The sequence below is a fragment of the Staurois parvus genome, unplaced genomic scaffold, assembly GCF_062004578.1.
Source record: "Staurois parvus isolate SC_StPar_1 unplaced genomic scaffold, SC_StPar_1.0 ptg000168l, whole genome shotgun sequence".
In the NCBI taxonomy this organism is placed as follows: domain Eukaryota; kingdom Metazoa; phylum Chordata; class Amphibia; order Anura; family Ranidae; genus Staurois; species Staurois parvus.
Window position 1 is genome coordinate 2681148 of NW_028317964.1, and position 15173 is coordinate 2696320.

At 41.8% G+C, this 15173-nt stretch overlaps 1 protein-coding gene across 1 annotated transcript in view; it reads left to right on the forward strand.

The window, feature by feature from the left end:
* The window catches only part of IL16 (interleukin 16), a 180611-nt gene that overhangs the window by 119923 nt on the left and 45515 nt on the right, over positions 1 to 15173 (forward strand). The window contains exons 12-13 of the mRNA XM_089676405.1: positions 3390 to 3462; positions 10527 to 10945. Coding sequence (XP_089532531.1) covers positions 3390 to 3462; positions 10527 to 10945 — 492 coding nt within the window. The remainder of the gene's footprint in view (positions 1 to 3389; positions 3463 to 10526; positions 10946 to 15173) is intronic.

The window sequence follows — 15173 nt, forward strand, 5'->3', positions numbered from 1 at the left end:
GGATAGTTTAGGTGGGCTCAGATAGTTTAGGTGGGCACAGGTGGTTGGGATAGTTTAGGTGGGCACAGGCTGGGGAGAGAGTAAAAATTTAGAGCAATACATGATACTGCAGTCAGTGACAGGGAGCCGAGCGCAGCTTACCTACTCCAAGCTGTACGGCCCCTGCGTCCACGCTGTCACTGCCGTTGATGTCGCCGCGCCGCCCCCGATGTTTACACGCCGGCGGGGGGGGGCGGTGAAGCGTGCATAGTGTCCTCGCCCATCGTCCGCGCCCCCGATGTTTACACGCTGGCGGTAGAGGGGGGGGGGTGAAGCGTGCATGTCCCCGCTCACCGGCTGTGAGCAGCGGCAGTGACAGGTGCCGGGCACGCGCAAGCATGACATAAACAAGCCGCGTCCGGCACCTGTCACTTTCGCTGCTCTGCATAGCTTGTCAGCTCTGCAGAGGCAGTCGGTGAGCGGGGACAAGAAGAAAAAGGTGGCGGAACGCAGTACCGCCGCGTTCCGGCAGAAAGAAAGCCCTGCTTCTTACTAATCCAAGCTCAGTTCATCTTTAAAGCCCTTAAAGGGAACCTTGCACTAATTATTTGCCATCAATCAAGGAAGTGTTGAATATTATCCTTTTCCCTCATCACCTCATCTACCCCTAGACATAGCCTCACATCAATTGGGCCCCAACAATCGTGCTGAAGATATTACAGAGCTCTTAAAGGAGACACTGCCAAGTATATCTGAGAATTCTCTTTCTTTCGCATTTAATTCTTGTCATCTAGTTCTGAGGACCTACAGTGAGCTTACCTGTTTCTTGGTACTTGCCTTCTGCTCACTGGGGATTCAGCAGTCCCCTCAGATTGGAGGCAGTGGATTATTTCTGAAAGCAGGCCTGCTAACAGATTCTGTTTTATTGTGAATGTTGATGCCTTTGCTCACAATTGCTAATAGTGATCAGAGTTGCTGCCAATACCAGTGTTATTTTGTTATTCTCGACTCAGTTACCTTCAAATTCAATATAAACTTTGTTTTGATTTAAACTACTCTGTGTGTGAGTCCATTTTGAAAGTGTGGTTTATCTGGGTCATCAGAGCACAGTGGTGTCAACAGAGGTTGGGCTTTCAACAGGAGGTCCAGATTGATAGGGAACCCAAACAAATTAATAGTGCAACCCTTAAGGGGGTAGTGCTACATTAGGGTAAGACAGCATAAACAGTAACAATGCCACCAGTAGTATAGCTGTAAGCAGTGAAGGGATTTGAACTAAAACTGGTAAGGCTATATTTCTAACATACACTGGTGGCAGCTATGCTATTTCTAAACTGATTGGGAAGGCACAGACTATAAATTAATGATTGAATAAAGAGAACAAATGGGGTATAGTGAGTGAAAAATGGGAAGGGCAGTATCTAAGATGCTCCTATGCTGGCTACTAATGGGGCCCATGAAGAACGTTGGTGCAATTTAGGAAAATCCCCTGGAGAATCTGCATGCAGTGAAAAAAACAGTGTATACTTATACTGATTTCAGTAGAATACTTGGCGGCTGTGGCCAGATTTATTGTGATTTAATATCCTTGCAGCTTAGTTCTTTGGGAAGGATGTAGGGTAATATTTTATAACATGAGGTCAGAGTTGAATTAGGTGTACTAGAATTCTGATGCTTAATGTGCTGCCTTCAGTGGTTCTGTGAGTAATAAAAAAAAGAAGCACAGGCCAATAGCTCTCTCCCCAACTTCCAGGGCAAAGTGGAAGGCACTTACGGTGAAGTTGGAACTTTGTTTTGCTCGGATGTGTTTAGAGTCCAGCAGCCTGTAGCAATTAACCATGGGAATGCTCTGGTCTCCCAGCAGCAATGAGAGAGGAAATTGTGATGCGGGCAAGGTTGCTGGGTGTCTCAGCTGTTGCTGGCACATGGCTATGAATCTCAATGGTGCGATCCTTCTGGGGACAAGGACCCATGACTGTGTCTCTCAGAACTCCCATGGCCCCAAGAGAGCAGCTTTACCTGATCTATTCTACTTAAGTCTCCCCTACTTCAGAAAGTTCCTTTACATTGTGGTTGTTTTGGACTACACCTCCCACAATTCTCAGCTCTCTGCATGAGTATGTAGGCTTACATGGCTTTGGCTCCCCTCTTGCTGGCCGGAGGAGATTAATGCTGCATAGCTTCAGTATCTCTGCAGAAATAAGAGAGTGTTTCTTTCACTATACCAGCCAGGGTGCCCAGGCACCATGGGGTGCTTTGAGGTTTCCTCCAGGGTGCCTTAGCAAAATGTCTATAAACTGCCCAAAGCTTGTATAAAAGTCAGCGGGTGGAACAAGCCTGCCTTTTAGTTACACAAACCACAGGTTTTCATTGTGCACCATTACGACCTTCTATCTGCTGGCATCCTGACAACCAATGATAAGGAGGATGTCAGCTGCCTGCACAGCATCCTAGTTTGACCCTCCCCTGCCCCTATTAATCAGTGCTAGGGTCACATTAGCTCAGTGATGGAGAAAAACTGACGGAGAAGAGAAACACTGGAATACTAGTCAGTACCAGAGTGCAAAAGTGTATTTGCTTTGGAAGAATAAAATAATTTCTAATGTTGGGTGCTCTATATGTGTGGATGTTGCTGCTTTATATATAGCTATTCGTAGAGTTTTCACATTTTAGAATATGGGGCCCTTTTAAAATTATGGACAGTCTTGAGGCACCCCATTTTGGAATGGGGTGCCTCAAGACTGTCCATAATTTTAAAGGGTGCCTCGGGACTGTCCATCCATAATTGTGAAGGCTGTGGTGACTGCAAAAAGGTTGGGAAACACTGCTCTATACTACTGTAGTCCAGCGCCTGGCTACACTATGAATGATGGTAGTACTGAGTGAGTGACTACATGTGATCAGTGTGCATCTGCTTGCCACAAGACTTGGAAGATATTGGCTATCGCTGTAGTACTGCCAACTACTATAGAGATTTCCAGATTCTCCAACAGCCCATCAGATATAGATATACATAATTACATCATGCAAAGCTGGACCAATGTAACAATACAATACAAATAATTCCTGGAGTTCAGCTAAAAACACACTGCCAGTTTGCTCACCCCCTTCCCCTAGCAAGTTATACTAAATTTCACAATCCATGATCTTTCACTACTTCCTAGTACCTTAGAAGCCTTCACTCTATTACACTAATAGGACAGTGCTTCTGGGTATGCTTCTGGGTATGGGGGGTAGCATGTGATCAAGCCCAACCAGTAAAACCCTGGCAGAGATTCTAACCCAGTGGTTTTGGAAGCACCATGGACAATGGAGATTAAGTAGAGAATATAGAGACTAGAGAGTCATAAAACTGGAAACACATAACAATTGCACGACTCTTTATTGTAACCATCATTCTTCATTTACAGGTCTCTGAGCAGCAGCTGCAGCAAGCTATGGCTGAAGCTATGGAAAAAGAATTTCCACATTGGAATTCAGAAGGTAATGTCTGATAACATTTTAATGGACATTGTGGCATGATATTCTTGCACTGTAAATAAATATATATTCATTTCATTCATGTTCATACCAGTAAACAGGACAAATAGAGGGTGAATCTCCTTAATTCTAAGATGACAGGTGTGCTAATCCCTCTTCACGCTATTCAAAACTAAAAAAAGTCTAGCCTTCAGTTATACTTTCATAAACCTCCATATTAATACAATAAAGTTTAAAAGCACTAATTTGAAAGCATTAGAGTATACTCACTGTTGCAAACTTCAGGCTTATGCTGCTTCTAGTGGAAGTTAAATTTACACCACTGAACACCTAATGACTCTGGACCCTAGGACATCACCAAGATTGTTCCCTTATTATCCACCACAGCTTCTATTAATGTCAGATATTTCCCACAAAGGAAAAGTAGGTCAGACTTTGCAGCAAAACCATGTTCTTCAGATTAACAGTTATCAATGCAGGCAGGCTTTGTTCTGTTAAAGTTACCTTGAGAGCCAATGTACATCTTTGCATCATGGGAATGAACACATTATTGTGGCAAAGCACATTACATACAGTCACACATTGCAGTACCATTCATTTTAAAAAGCACCCCAACACACTGATACAATGGACACACATTGAAATATGCTGTAACACGTGGCAATGTTCCATAGAGCATTGCGGCAACAAATGTGATTATTGATTTCAATGGACTGCCTTAATGCAATACACATTAACACGCCACACACATTTAAATGGACCCAAAGGGTATTACTAGTCATCTCCTGTGTTGATTGAGTTCTTGTATTTATTTACCGTATTTATTTATTTCAGGTACTTATATAGCACTGTCAATTTATGCAGCACTTTACACATATATTGTACATTCACATCAGTCCCTAACCCATAAGGGGTGTACAATCTAAGGTCCCTAACTCACATTCATACATACACATACTAGGGTCAATTTAGACAGCATCCAATTAACCTACCAGCATGTCTTTGGAGTGTAGGAGGAAACTGGAGCAGCCAGAGGAAACCCACGCAAGCACAGGGAGAACATGCAAACTCAATGCTGTAGGCACCATGGCTGGGAGTCGAACCCATGACCCATTTCCTGCAAGGCAGACGTGCTAACCACTAAGCCACTGTGCCGCCCCATGTATTAGTGAAGTTCATAAAGTTGTTTCTCAGTAAAATACATATGTACTAGTACAGTAAAAAATACCCTATCACAGCTTGAAGGCAGTTTGTTCCTCTTTTTTCAGGTCATTGTTTCAAAATAATATCACATATAGGCCTATAGTGCTTACATGTGATGGTGGAGGGCAATGGACCATACTGGTATTTAGTGGAACACTTCTGTGTGTTAAAGTTCTGCTTATGTATCTGCATTTATACATTTAACACAAAGGCTAAGGGTTCAGCAGTTTCACTAAACAGTTCCTCTTTTTTAGCTAACATGACCTTGTAAATTTTCATATTTAACCACTTGCCCTCCAGAAGATTTACCCCCCTTCATGACCAGGCCATTTTTTGCTGTTTGGCACTGTGCTATTTCAACTAGTAATTGCGCGGTCGTGCAATGCTGTACCCAAACAAAATTTATGTCTCTTTTTTCACAGAAATAGAGCTTTCTTTTGGTGGTATTTGATCAACTCTGAGGTTTTTACTTTTTGCACTATAAACAAAAAAGACCGAAAATTTTGAAAAAACCCCAATATTTTCCACTTTAAAAAATATCCAATAAACTCAAAGTTAGTTATAAATTTAGGCCAAAATGTATTCTGATACATGTTTTTGGTAAAAAAAACCTCAATACATGTATATTAATTGTTTGTGTAAAAGTTATAGCGCCTACAAACTATGGTATATACAGTATATTGGAATTTATGCAGTTTTTACCTTCTGACTGCCTATCACATTTCTTGAGGTGCTAAAATACCAGGGCAGTACAAACACCCCCCAAATGACCCCTTTTTGGAAAGTAGACACCCCAAGAATTTTGCAGAGGCATGTTGAGTCCATGGAACATTTTATTTTTTGCCACAAATTTTTTGAAAATTACAAATTTTTTTTTTTTACGCAAAGTTGTCACTTTAATGATATATTGGTCATGCATGCCATGGGTATATGTGGAATAACACCCCAAAACACATTCTTCTACTTCTTTCGAGTATGGGGATACCACATGTGAGAGACTTTTTGGCAGCCTAACTACGTACAGGCCCCCAACATCCACTCCAGGCTTTCAAAGGGTATATTTCCTCATATCATTTCCCCACTACCTATCACAGTTTCAGAGGCTCTAAAATGCCAGGATAGTGCAAATACTCCCAAGATAGTACAAATGACCCCTTTTTGGAAAGTAGACACCCAATGGAATTTGATAAGAGACATGGTGGGTATTTTACAGATATCATTTTTGTCACAGGGTTTTCTTCAATTTCCAAAAACACATGGTAACAAATGAGATCTGCAAAGTACTCAGCATGCCTCTTAGCAAATACCTTGGAGTGTCTACTTTCCAAAAAGGGGTCATTTGGAGGGGTTGCTTCTATTATCCTGGCATTTCAGGGCCAACACTAGAAGCTTATGCCATACATCACCCACTCTTGAAGACCAAGCCTTTCCTGACACTTTTTGTTCACATGGAAAAATATTTTTTTTTACTAGAAAATTACTTTGAACCCCCAAACATTATATATTTTTTTAAAGCAGAGGCCCTAGAGAATAAAACAGTGGATGTTGACATTTTTTACACCACACAATATTTGCACAGCGATTTTTCAAATGCAAATCCTTTGGGAAAAATACTTTTTAGAATTTTAATGCACAAAACCACAATATATTGGCCAATTGTTTGATAAAATATAAAAGATGATGTTACGCTGAGTAAATAGATACCAAACATGACATGCTTTAAAATTGCACATGACGGTGCAATAGCAACAAATACATACATTTTTATTATCGATACTCAACGCTTTAAAATCCTTTACAGGTCACCAATTTATATCTACACAGGAGGTCTAGTGCTAGAATTATTTATCTTGATCTGACGTTCATGGTGATACCTCACATGCATGGTGCAACTGCAGTTTACATACTGTCATGGGGTCAACGCTTGTGAGTGCAGGTGCGCACTCGCAGTAGGGCAAGGGTGCTTTTTTTGCGTTATTTTGATTGTTTTAATTATTTTTACACTGTCCCTTTCTTTTTTTTTTTAATCACTTTTATTGCTATCACAGGGAATGTAAATATCCCCTCTGAATGCAATAGGCATTGACAGGTATTCCTTCTGGAGAAATCTAGGGTCTATTAGACTCTAGATATCTCCTCTGCCCTTACATCATCTGATCTCACCAAGATCGGTGTGATCAGATGTTTTCCCAATTTACAGATGGTGCTGTTTATATCTTGCGAAACTGAAGAGATGAAATGCTCATAGTTTCCGATTTCTTAGACCACGGGTGTCAAACTGGCGGCCAAACTACAAGTGCCATGAAGCATTGCAAGATTGACAGTTACAAGTTTGACACCCCTGCCTTAGAATATAGAGATAATTGGAGCCATTATGATCTCTGATCAGCTCTATGGTCAGCCAGCGGAACTGCTGGCTGCATTCTCGAATTCCCCTGTGGGACAAGAGAGCCCAAGAAAACTGTGGAAGGCAGCGGGGGGGGGATGTCTCTTCCCGCTGCTTGTAAAAACAATTCAGCACCTAATTGGCCACTAGGATTGCTTTTAAATGAAAGCCGACAGCCAGCTGAAAAAAAAACAATACCAGGATGATGGCTGTAGCTGCAGGAATCATCCCGGCATAACCACTCAAAGTCCAGCAACGTACCAGTACGTTGCTGGTCCATGTTGGGCATATATGTAACAGCTGAGAACATGGACATACAGTATGATGAATTGAGTCTATAGACCAATATGACCGCAATTCATTCTTTTTTGTAATGTCCATGTTGAATTTCAGTCCCAAAAAAGTTTTAAATTCAGAAACTGTGATAGGTTTCCATGCAAATTGCCTGACAAGACCTGAATTTTGGTGGGCGGTGATGTATTGTTGTGCATATAAATTGCCTTGGCCCACAATCAATTGGTACAAATCTAAACACTAGTGCTTGCAGTGAATGGGGCGGATCCTGCTAACACTGCATTTTTGGGGACACTATACAAAGGAGGCACTAGTATAGTTCTGTTCATGATCATTGTATTGATCCGTACAAACACTATACTAGTAATGGGGGTGATCAGCGACCTATTGCATTAGTGTGATAGTGTGCGGGCAATCTAACGCTAGCTGACCCTGGCTGGGAGGGGCTCTTACTGACCCTGATGCTGTCTGATGTGGCTAGTGGCAGGAATGCAGTGATCACTGAAAAATTCTATATACTGACACTGTACTAATGGCACTGGCTGGGTGACAGGGTGATCAAAGGGTTAGTAGGGGCAATCAAAGGGTTAAATGTGCTAATCTAACGTGTGCGTGTAAAATGCAGTGCTTTTACTAGGTGCAGTGTTCTCTCTTTTCTCCCTGGACTGACCGGGGGGGCAGCGGGGGGCAAATGCGCGTTCACACCCCAAAACAGGAAGCGACGCAAGATTACATCGCTTTGCCAAGAGCTGCTGCTCGCCTGCAAAATGCGGGTAAGCGGTTGTCAAGTAGTTAAAAAAAAAACATTAAAAATGTTTTTAAAAAATTCTCAATATGGTATTTTAATTTAATTTAATTTTTTTTTTTTTAAACATTTCCAAAACATTTTTTTAATATTTTTATCAGAATAGTACAATGTTACCATAGTAAGCTTTGCTTTCATTGTGATCATGTGATCGCATAGCGATCACATAATCACTGGGACCCGTTCACCGGGCTCTTCATTCCGCTGTGTTCGCCGGACACAGCAGTCACGGTGGAGGAGCGCTGCGAGCCCACCCCAATGTGTGACGTACGGGTACGTCGCCTTGCGTGTAGCTGCCGCCTGGCCGCCGTATATTGCAGGTGGGCAGGTGGGAAGTGGGTTACAGTAGGACTGAAGGCAAAACTTGTTTTTACTTTGGATAGAGTAAGGGAGGGTTATAACCCCTGTCAGTTTTCTTTTTGCCATCTGTGTCCGATTGAGGAAATTTCCCTTCACTTCCTGTCCCAATACCGGAAATGAGAGGAAATCCTAACAATGTATCCCCGTTTGAAGATTTCTGCTCTATTTGTGGTCTGGTGGCAATCTAAAATTTAAAACTTTAAATTTAAAATCTAAAACAGTAAGGCCCCTTTCACACATGCGTTATGATTTTTTCTTTAGTTCAGTCACAAAAACGGATCAGTTCAAATCAATTTTTTATCAGTTTACATCAGTTTACATACGTTTTTTATCCTTTTTTTCATCAGTTTACATAATTTTTTCATCCGTTTTGTCATCTGTTTTCATCTGTTTACATCCATTTTTTGTCTTTCTACATCCGTTTTCATCCATTTTTGTCTGTTTACATCCGTTTTTCATCCATTCTGTTTTTTTTTTTAATGTAAGAAAAATAGTGTTTTCCTACGTTCAAAAAAATGAATGTTAACAGATGCGGACATTAACAGATGTAAACAGATGATACATGGGTGTACGTTTTTCATGCGTAAACAGGCATATAGAAAACGGACATACCAAATGCCCATGTGAAAGGGGCCTAAACAGGACAAATAGAGAGGCCTTAAGGCCCCTTTCACACGTGTGTTCTGTATGTCCGTTTTTCATCTGTCTGTTTACGGATAAAAAATGGACACCCAGGTATTTCTATGGACTAGCAGATGTAAATGGATGATCATCTGTTTTCATCCGCTAATGTCTGCATCCATTAACATCTGTTTTTTTGAACGGAAGAAAACCTTATCTTTCTTCTGTTAAGAAAAACAAACGGACAAAAAACGGATGTAAATGGATGTAAAACGGATGTAAATGGATGAAAAACGGATAAAACGTGACTGAACTGATGAAAGAAAACGGAACTCCCTTGTGAAATGGGCCTAATGGAACACAGACAGCAATAAAAACTGACAGGTGTTTTAATTCCTCTCCATTCTATCCACAACTAAAAAAAAAAGTTTGCCTTTAGTTATACCTTAATTAGTTGTTAGTTTCAATAAAATACTTCTTAAAAAAAACCCACTTGGATACATTGATGGTTTTTTTTTTTCAGAACATGTAGACCAGGGTTCTCCAAACTATGGCCCGCAACAGGATTTTTGCAGCCTGCAATTAGAGTCAGTGGCATATCCTCAATGTGCACAGGATGAGGATTAAGGTCAGCAGAGGCTACCTATATTCTCCACTTCAATACCACCAACTCAGACCTAGACTCTGTGGGGGAGACTCCGATGGGGACATTGATGAGTTCCTGATGTAGGAGGCTATGATGGGGAATTTGATTTAAGAAGGGACTGTGGTGTAAAGAGGACTCTAATGGGGATTCAGATATAAGGGAGGAATCAGATGTAAGGGGGCACTTGGATGTGGTTTCAGATGTAAGGGGGGATGGGAATGGGAAGTCACAGGTAAGGAGGTACTTGGATGGGAACCCAGAGGTAAGGGAGGACTCTAATGGGGATCCTGATATAAAGGCAGACTCTAATGGGGACTTGGATGTAAGGGGGGACTCGGCTGGGGAATCTGACATAAGGAGGGACTCTAATAGGGACCTTGATGTAAGGAATGACCTTGATATAAAGAGTAGTCTGATGTGAGGGGGAGTCTGATGGGGAAAGTAGTGTAAAAGGGAATCTAATGGGAATCCCGATACAAGGGGGGACTCTAGCAGGATTTTTATTGGCTTGCAAATATTTGTAAAATAAACAATGTGTCCCCCATACTGAAATGTTTAGAGACCTATGGTGTGAACAATGTAACTTTCATTGGTATTTCAAACAACACAATTGGGGTGTAGATACAACCACCTAACTCAGGAGAAGAGGCTGTTCTGTATTCTCTGTATTGGGACCCTGCGTGTCTTGTCTGCTTTTGATATCTTAACAATATTTTTGTGGATTTAATTTATGATAATAATTTATTTTGCAGGTGATAGGAAGATGGCCTCATGCTGCCATGGGAAATATCAATGTGAGAGTTGCATTGAGAAGCATGCTGCATACCTATATTACAGCCGGAGGGAGCAGAGGCAAATGGTTCGTTCCAGCAGTGACAGCAATTACAATCCCAGGTCAATGGGCCTGAACCCAGACTCCTGCCAACTATATGGTCTGAAGGGTAGAGTGCACAGTGTGGACGTGCCTGTACGGACAGAGCCCATACAGACTCATTATTCTGCTCCTACGAAGCTGGGAGATTATTCACCTACTGCCAGTGATGCTTTAACCTCAGCTCAGGTCCTCTGTAAGAAAAATAGTAGCCACTCAGGAGAGATCATAGTTAGAAAGTTAACATCGAAACCAGCCCCACCACCAAGGAAGTATTATAAGCAAGACACAAAGGATGATGTAAGTACAGTATATCAATACAAAACATATTGGTGTCATTATTATCTATAAAAAGTGCTACAACTACAGTCATAATAGTTCTCATTTCTCAGGAGTCTAATTTGGCAACAGAGAGGTAATTTACATTATCAAACATACACTACTCAATAAACGTTTGTCTTGATTTAAAATATAAACATACACACAGCGGTCTGTATAGAACAGGGATCACCAATCATTTTGGTGCAAGGGCCACATAATTTATTTTACAAATATTCGCAGGCCAAAAAAAAAAATCACTTAATAAATTAAACTCCTTCCATACATCCAATCCCACAGAGTATCCCCTTCCAATCCAGGAGTGCTCATCAGAGAACCCCCTACACCCAAGAGTACCAAGCAGAGACCCCCCCTTACATCCATAAGTGCCCATTAGAGACACCCCAACCTCTGGGAGTGCCTGTCAGAGTCTTCCTTACATCCAGGTGTGGCCAGCAGAGTCCTCCTTACATCCAAGAGTGTCCATCAGAGACTCCCTCACATCTGGGAGTGCCCATCATGGTCCCCTTACATCGATTTGTGCTCATCAGAGACCCCCCTTATGTCCAGGAGTGCCCATTAGAATCCCTCTACATCCGTGCGTGCCCAGCAGAGTCCCCCTTACATCCGTGCGTGCCCAGCAAAGTCCCCCTTACATCTGTGTGTGCCCATCAGAGACCCCCTTACATTCAGGAATGCCCATAAAAGACCCCCTTACATCTATGAGTGCCCATCAGAGTCCCCTTACATCCAGGAGTGCCCATCAGAAACCCTCTACATTCAGGAGTGCCCATCAGAGTCTCCCTTACATCCAGGAGTGCCCATCAGATTTCCCCTATCCAGGAATGCCCATCAGAGTCCTCCCATACATCCATTTGTGCCCATCAGAGTCCCCCTTACATCCAGGAATTCCCCTCAAGAGTTCCTCTTACATCCTTTTATACCCAGAAGAGTCTCCTTACATTCAGGAGTGCCCATCGCATTTCTCCTATCCAGGAGTGCCCATCAGAGTCCTCCCATACATCCATATGTGCCCATCAGAGTCCCCCTTACATCCAGGAGTCCCCCTTAAGAGTTCCTCTTACATCCTTTTATACCCAGAAGAGTCTCCTTACATTCAGGAGTGCCCATCACATTTCTCCTATCCAGGAGTGCCCACCAGAGTCCTCCCATATGTCCATTTGTGCCCATCATAATCCCCCTTACATCCAGGAGTGCCCATCAAAGCCCCCCCCTTAACTTCCAGGTCGAGGGGTAGCAGGACAGAAGCCAGGATGTGGAGCAGGTCTAGACCTAGGAAGTTTGGACCTCCTGTAAATACAGGGGGCATATTACAATACACAGGCCGGCACATCCAGTGCCAGCCAGCCAGGGTTGCTGCTGGCCAGATAAAAATCTTGTATGGGTCGGATGTGTAGTTTGGGGGCCCCTGATATAAACATCAAAAACATTCATATCAAGGCTTTATGCGTGTTTGTTGATGATCCCTAAATCGCTTTTTTTTTTTTTACTGCAGTTATTCACTTCAACCTTTAAAAGAACTCAGCTTCTCTAACTATGTTCCATTGTTTTGTCTCATTCATAATCTTATTTATTATTATACAGCATTTATTATAACGCCAACAGTTTGCTCAGCGCTTTACAATACAAATCTTATGTCAGTGTTTTCCTGATGTTAACGTGTCCAGTGTCCACAGTTTGGACAGATTTGGATGTCAGTCAAGCAGTATATGGACTGCTGTGTAAACATAACCACAACAGGCAAAATCAGGACATCCAGAGAGTTGGAAAATGTCAGCTGGCAATCTACTATCTTCATATTTTAGGCTGGGTTCACACGAGAGCTTGAACTTTTTCAATCCTTTTTGAAGCGTTTTTTATGCACATATGTACACATGTTTTTGGGCATTTTCAGGTTTTTCGCAAACTTGAGCGTTTTTGCTTTAGCCAATGGAAAGCTAGTAATTTGTAAAAGGAGATGCAAGAAAGCACACAAAACACATTCATTCTGGAGCATTTTTAGGCATTCCCATTGAAGTCTACAGGTCCAAAAATGCACGACCCCACCCCAAAGAAGCTCTCAGTACTTTATTGAGATTTGAGCAACAATCCTCAAGTGTCACAATGCTCAGGTGTGAATGGGCACCATTGAATTTAATAGGAATCTTGATGTCGACCTATGAAGTGCTTTAGGAAACGCCTTTCAAATTTCTCAGTTGTGAACTGGACCTTACAGTAAAGATGAGTGATATGTAATGAATTGTTATGTAGAGGATCTCTACACCAATAGACAATTGCAGTGCAGAGAATAGGGATGTTTATCATGTAGGGCATATCAACTTCTAGAAGTGGTTTTCTAATGGTTGCCTGTCTTAAACTAGAGTGAGAAGTCAACATGAAAACGTGAAGCCATATAGACGCTTGGATTCAGAGTACAAAGTGTAAAGAGGCAAAGAAGCAGTACAGGATGTGGTTTAGCATAGGAAGTATGAGCTTGTGTGGCATATCGCAATAAATATTACAGACATAACAGGCGGGGTATAATCACCGAACATGCAACAGATATACAACCCTTGTTAAGCTGTATTACTAGATAAGAACTTTATAACATTTCCAGTATTTTACTATGAAAGTGAGGCATGGAAGTAAAAAATCTGGTAGGAATAGAATGTTTTATCAATGCGTAAACATGTTAGACAGATTATCTCACCACCCGTATCCACAAACCTCAACCACTATCTTACTTCGTTTTATCTCACAGCGTCATGGTAGATGGTACAGGAGACACCAACATTTTATTGTACTGAGTAAAGCCTAGATTACACTTGTGGTTGGAGTTAAGGGCTTAAAAAAGCAGCTCACCTGCTTGATTTTGTCATCCCTCCAAGTTGGGTGTAAGCACATGATGCAGCCAGGATGATTTGCATCACAGCATAACAAAATTGATCCCCTCTGTCGCATTCAGCAGGTACCATCCACTGAACATAACATATTCAAGTAAATGGTGCCGCGGTGGAAACACATGCAATGCACGTGGTTGGGATGTGGTGGTGTGGGGTTAAAACAGCATTGAGAAGACAAAATAACATAACACCTCCTCATGAAGTGCCAACCACCCTTTGAAAAGGGTACAGCATGGGGGTCATCACACATAGCACACCATGGAGGTCAATACATATAGCACAACATGGAGGTCATTATATATAGCACAACATGGAGGTCATTATATATAGCACAACATGGAGGTCATTATATATAGCACAACATGGAGGTCATTACATATAGCACAACATGGAGGTCATTACATATAGCACAACATGGAGGTCATTACATATAGCACAACATGGAGGTCATTATATATAGCACAACATGGAGGTCATTATATATAGCACAACATGGAGGTCATTATATATAGCACAGCACTAGGGCATTTACATATAGCAGAGCTTTGGAGTTGTTACATAAGAGGAATCGATCAGTAAATGGCTTGTATTCTTTGATGATAAAATTCCTTTGCTGCAATAAATTTAATTACATTTTAAAGCTGAACTCCAGGCAAAAAGCTAAATACACAGATGAGTATACAAAGGATTTCTGTTGCTGTCCTTCCAATCCTGATGTTTATAAAGTTCTGGCACACCACATGGTCCTGACTCATTCAGTTGAGTAACACAGTCATCCTCCTGGCCCCCACCCTGTGAATGGACAGTGAAAATAGAAGCAGCATGCTGATGAGCTCATCTCTCTGTCACTCTGCTCTCTCCCCTAGCAGCATGTTCCTTGCCTGCATCACAGCTGATTGGCTTCATGAGCTTCTTCTTTCTCTCCCAGTGTGAGCTCTGCTGTATAAGGTCTGTAAAAAATTGCTAACAAGTCCAATTCAAGTACTTAGATTTCTTACATTAAGTAATATACATTTAAAGTGATATTAAATCCTCATTTTTTTTCAGCATCTGATTTAATCACTAAGTATTCAGTTCCTTTATCTTTTAATTCTCGCCTACGTTCCAGTTTAAACTGGTGTTAGGTTTCTGGTTTCAGGGTGAGTCCTTTCTCTTGCACTGTCCTATGAAGTCACAATTGCATGCAGGGACTAGAGTCATGTCTCACTACACTATGTGCATCAATAGAAACACACAGCCCCATAGCCTAAGATACAGAGCCTATTTTGAAACTTGTGGGCCAGATGCAAAAGTTGACATGGGCCCCC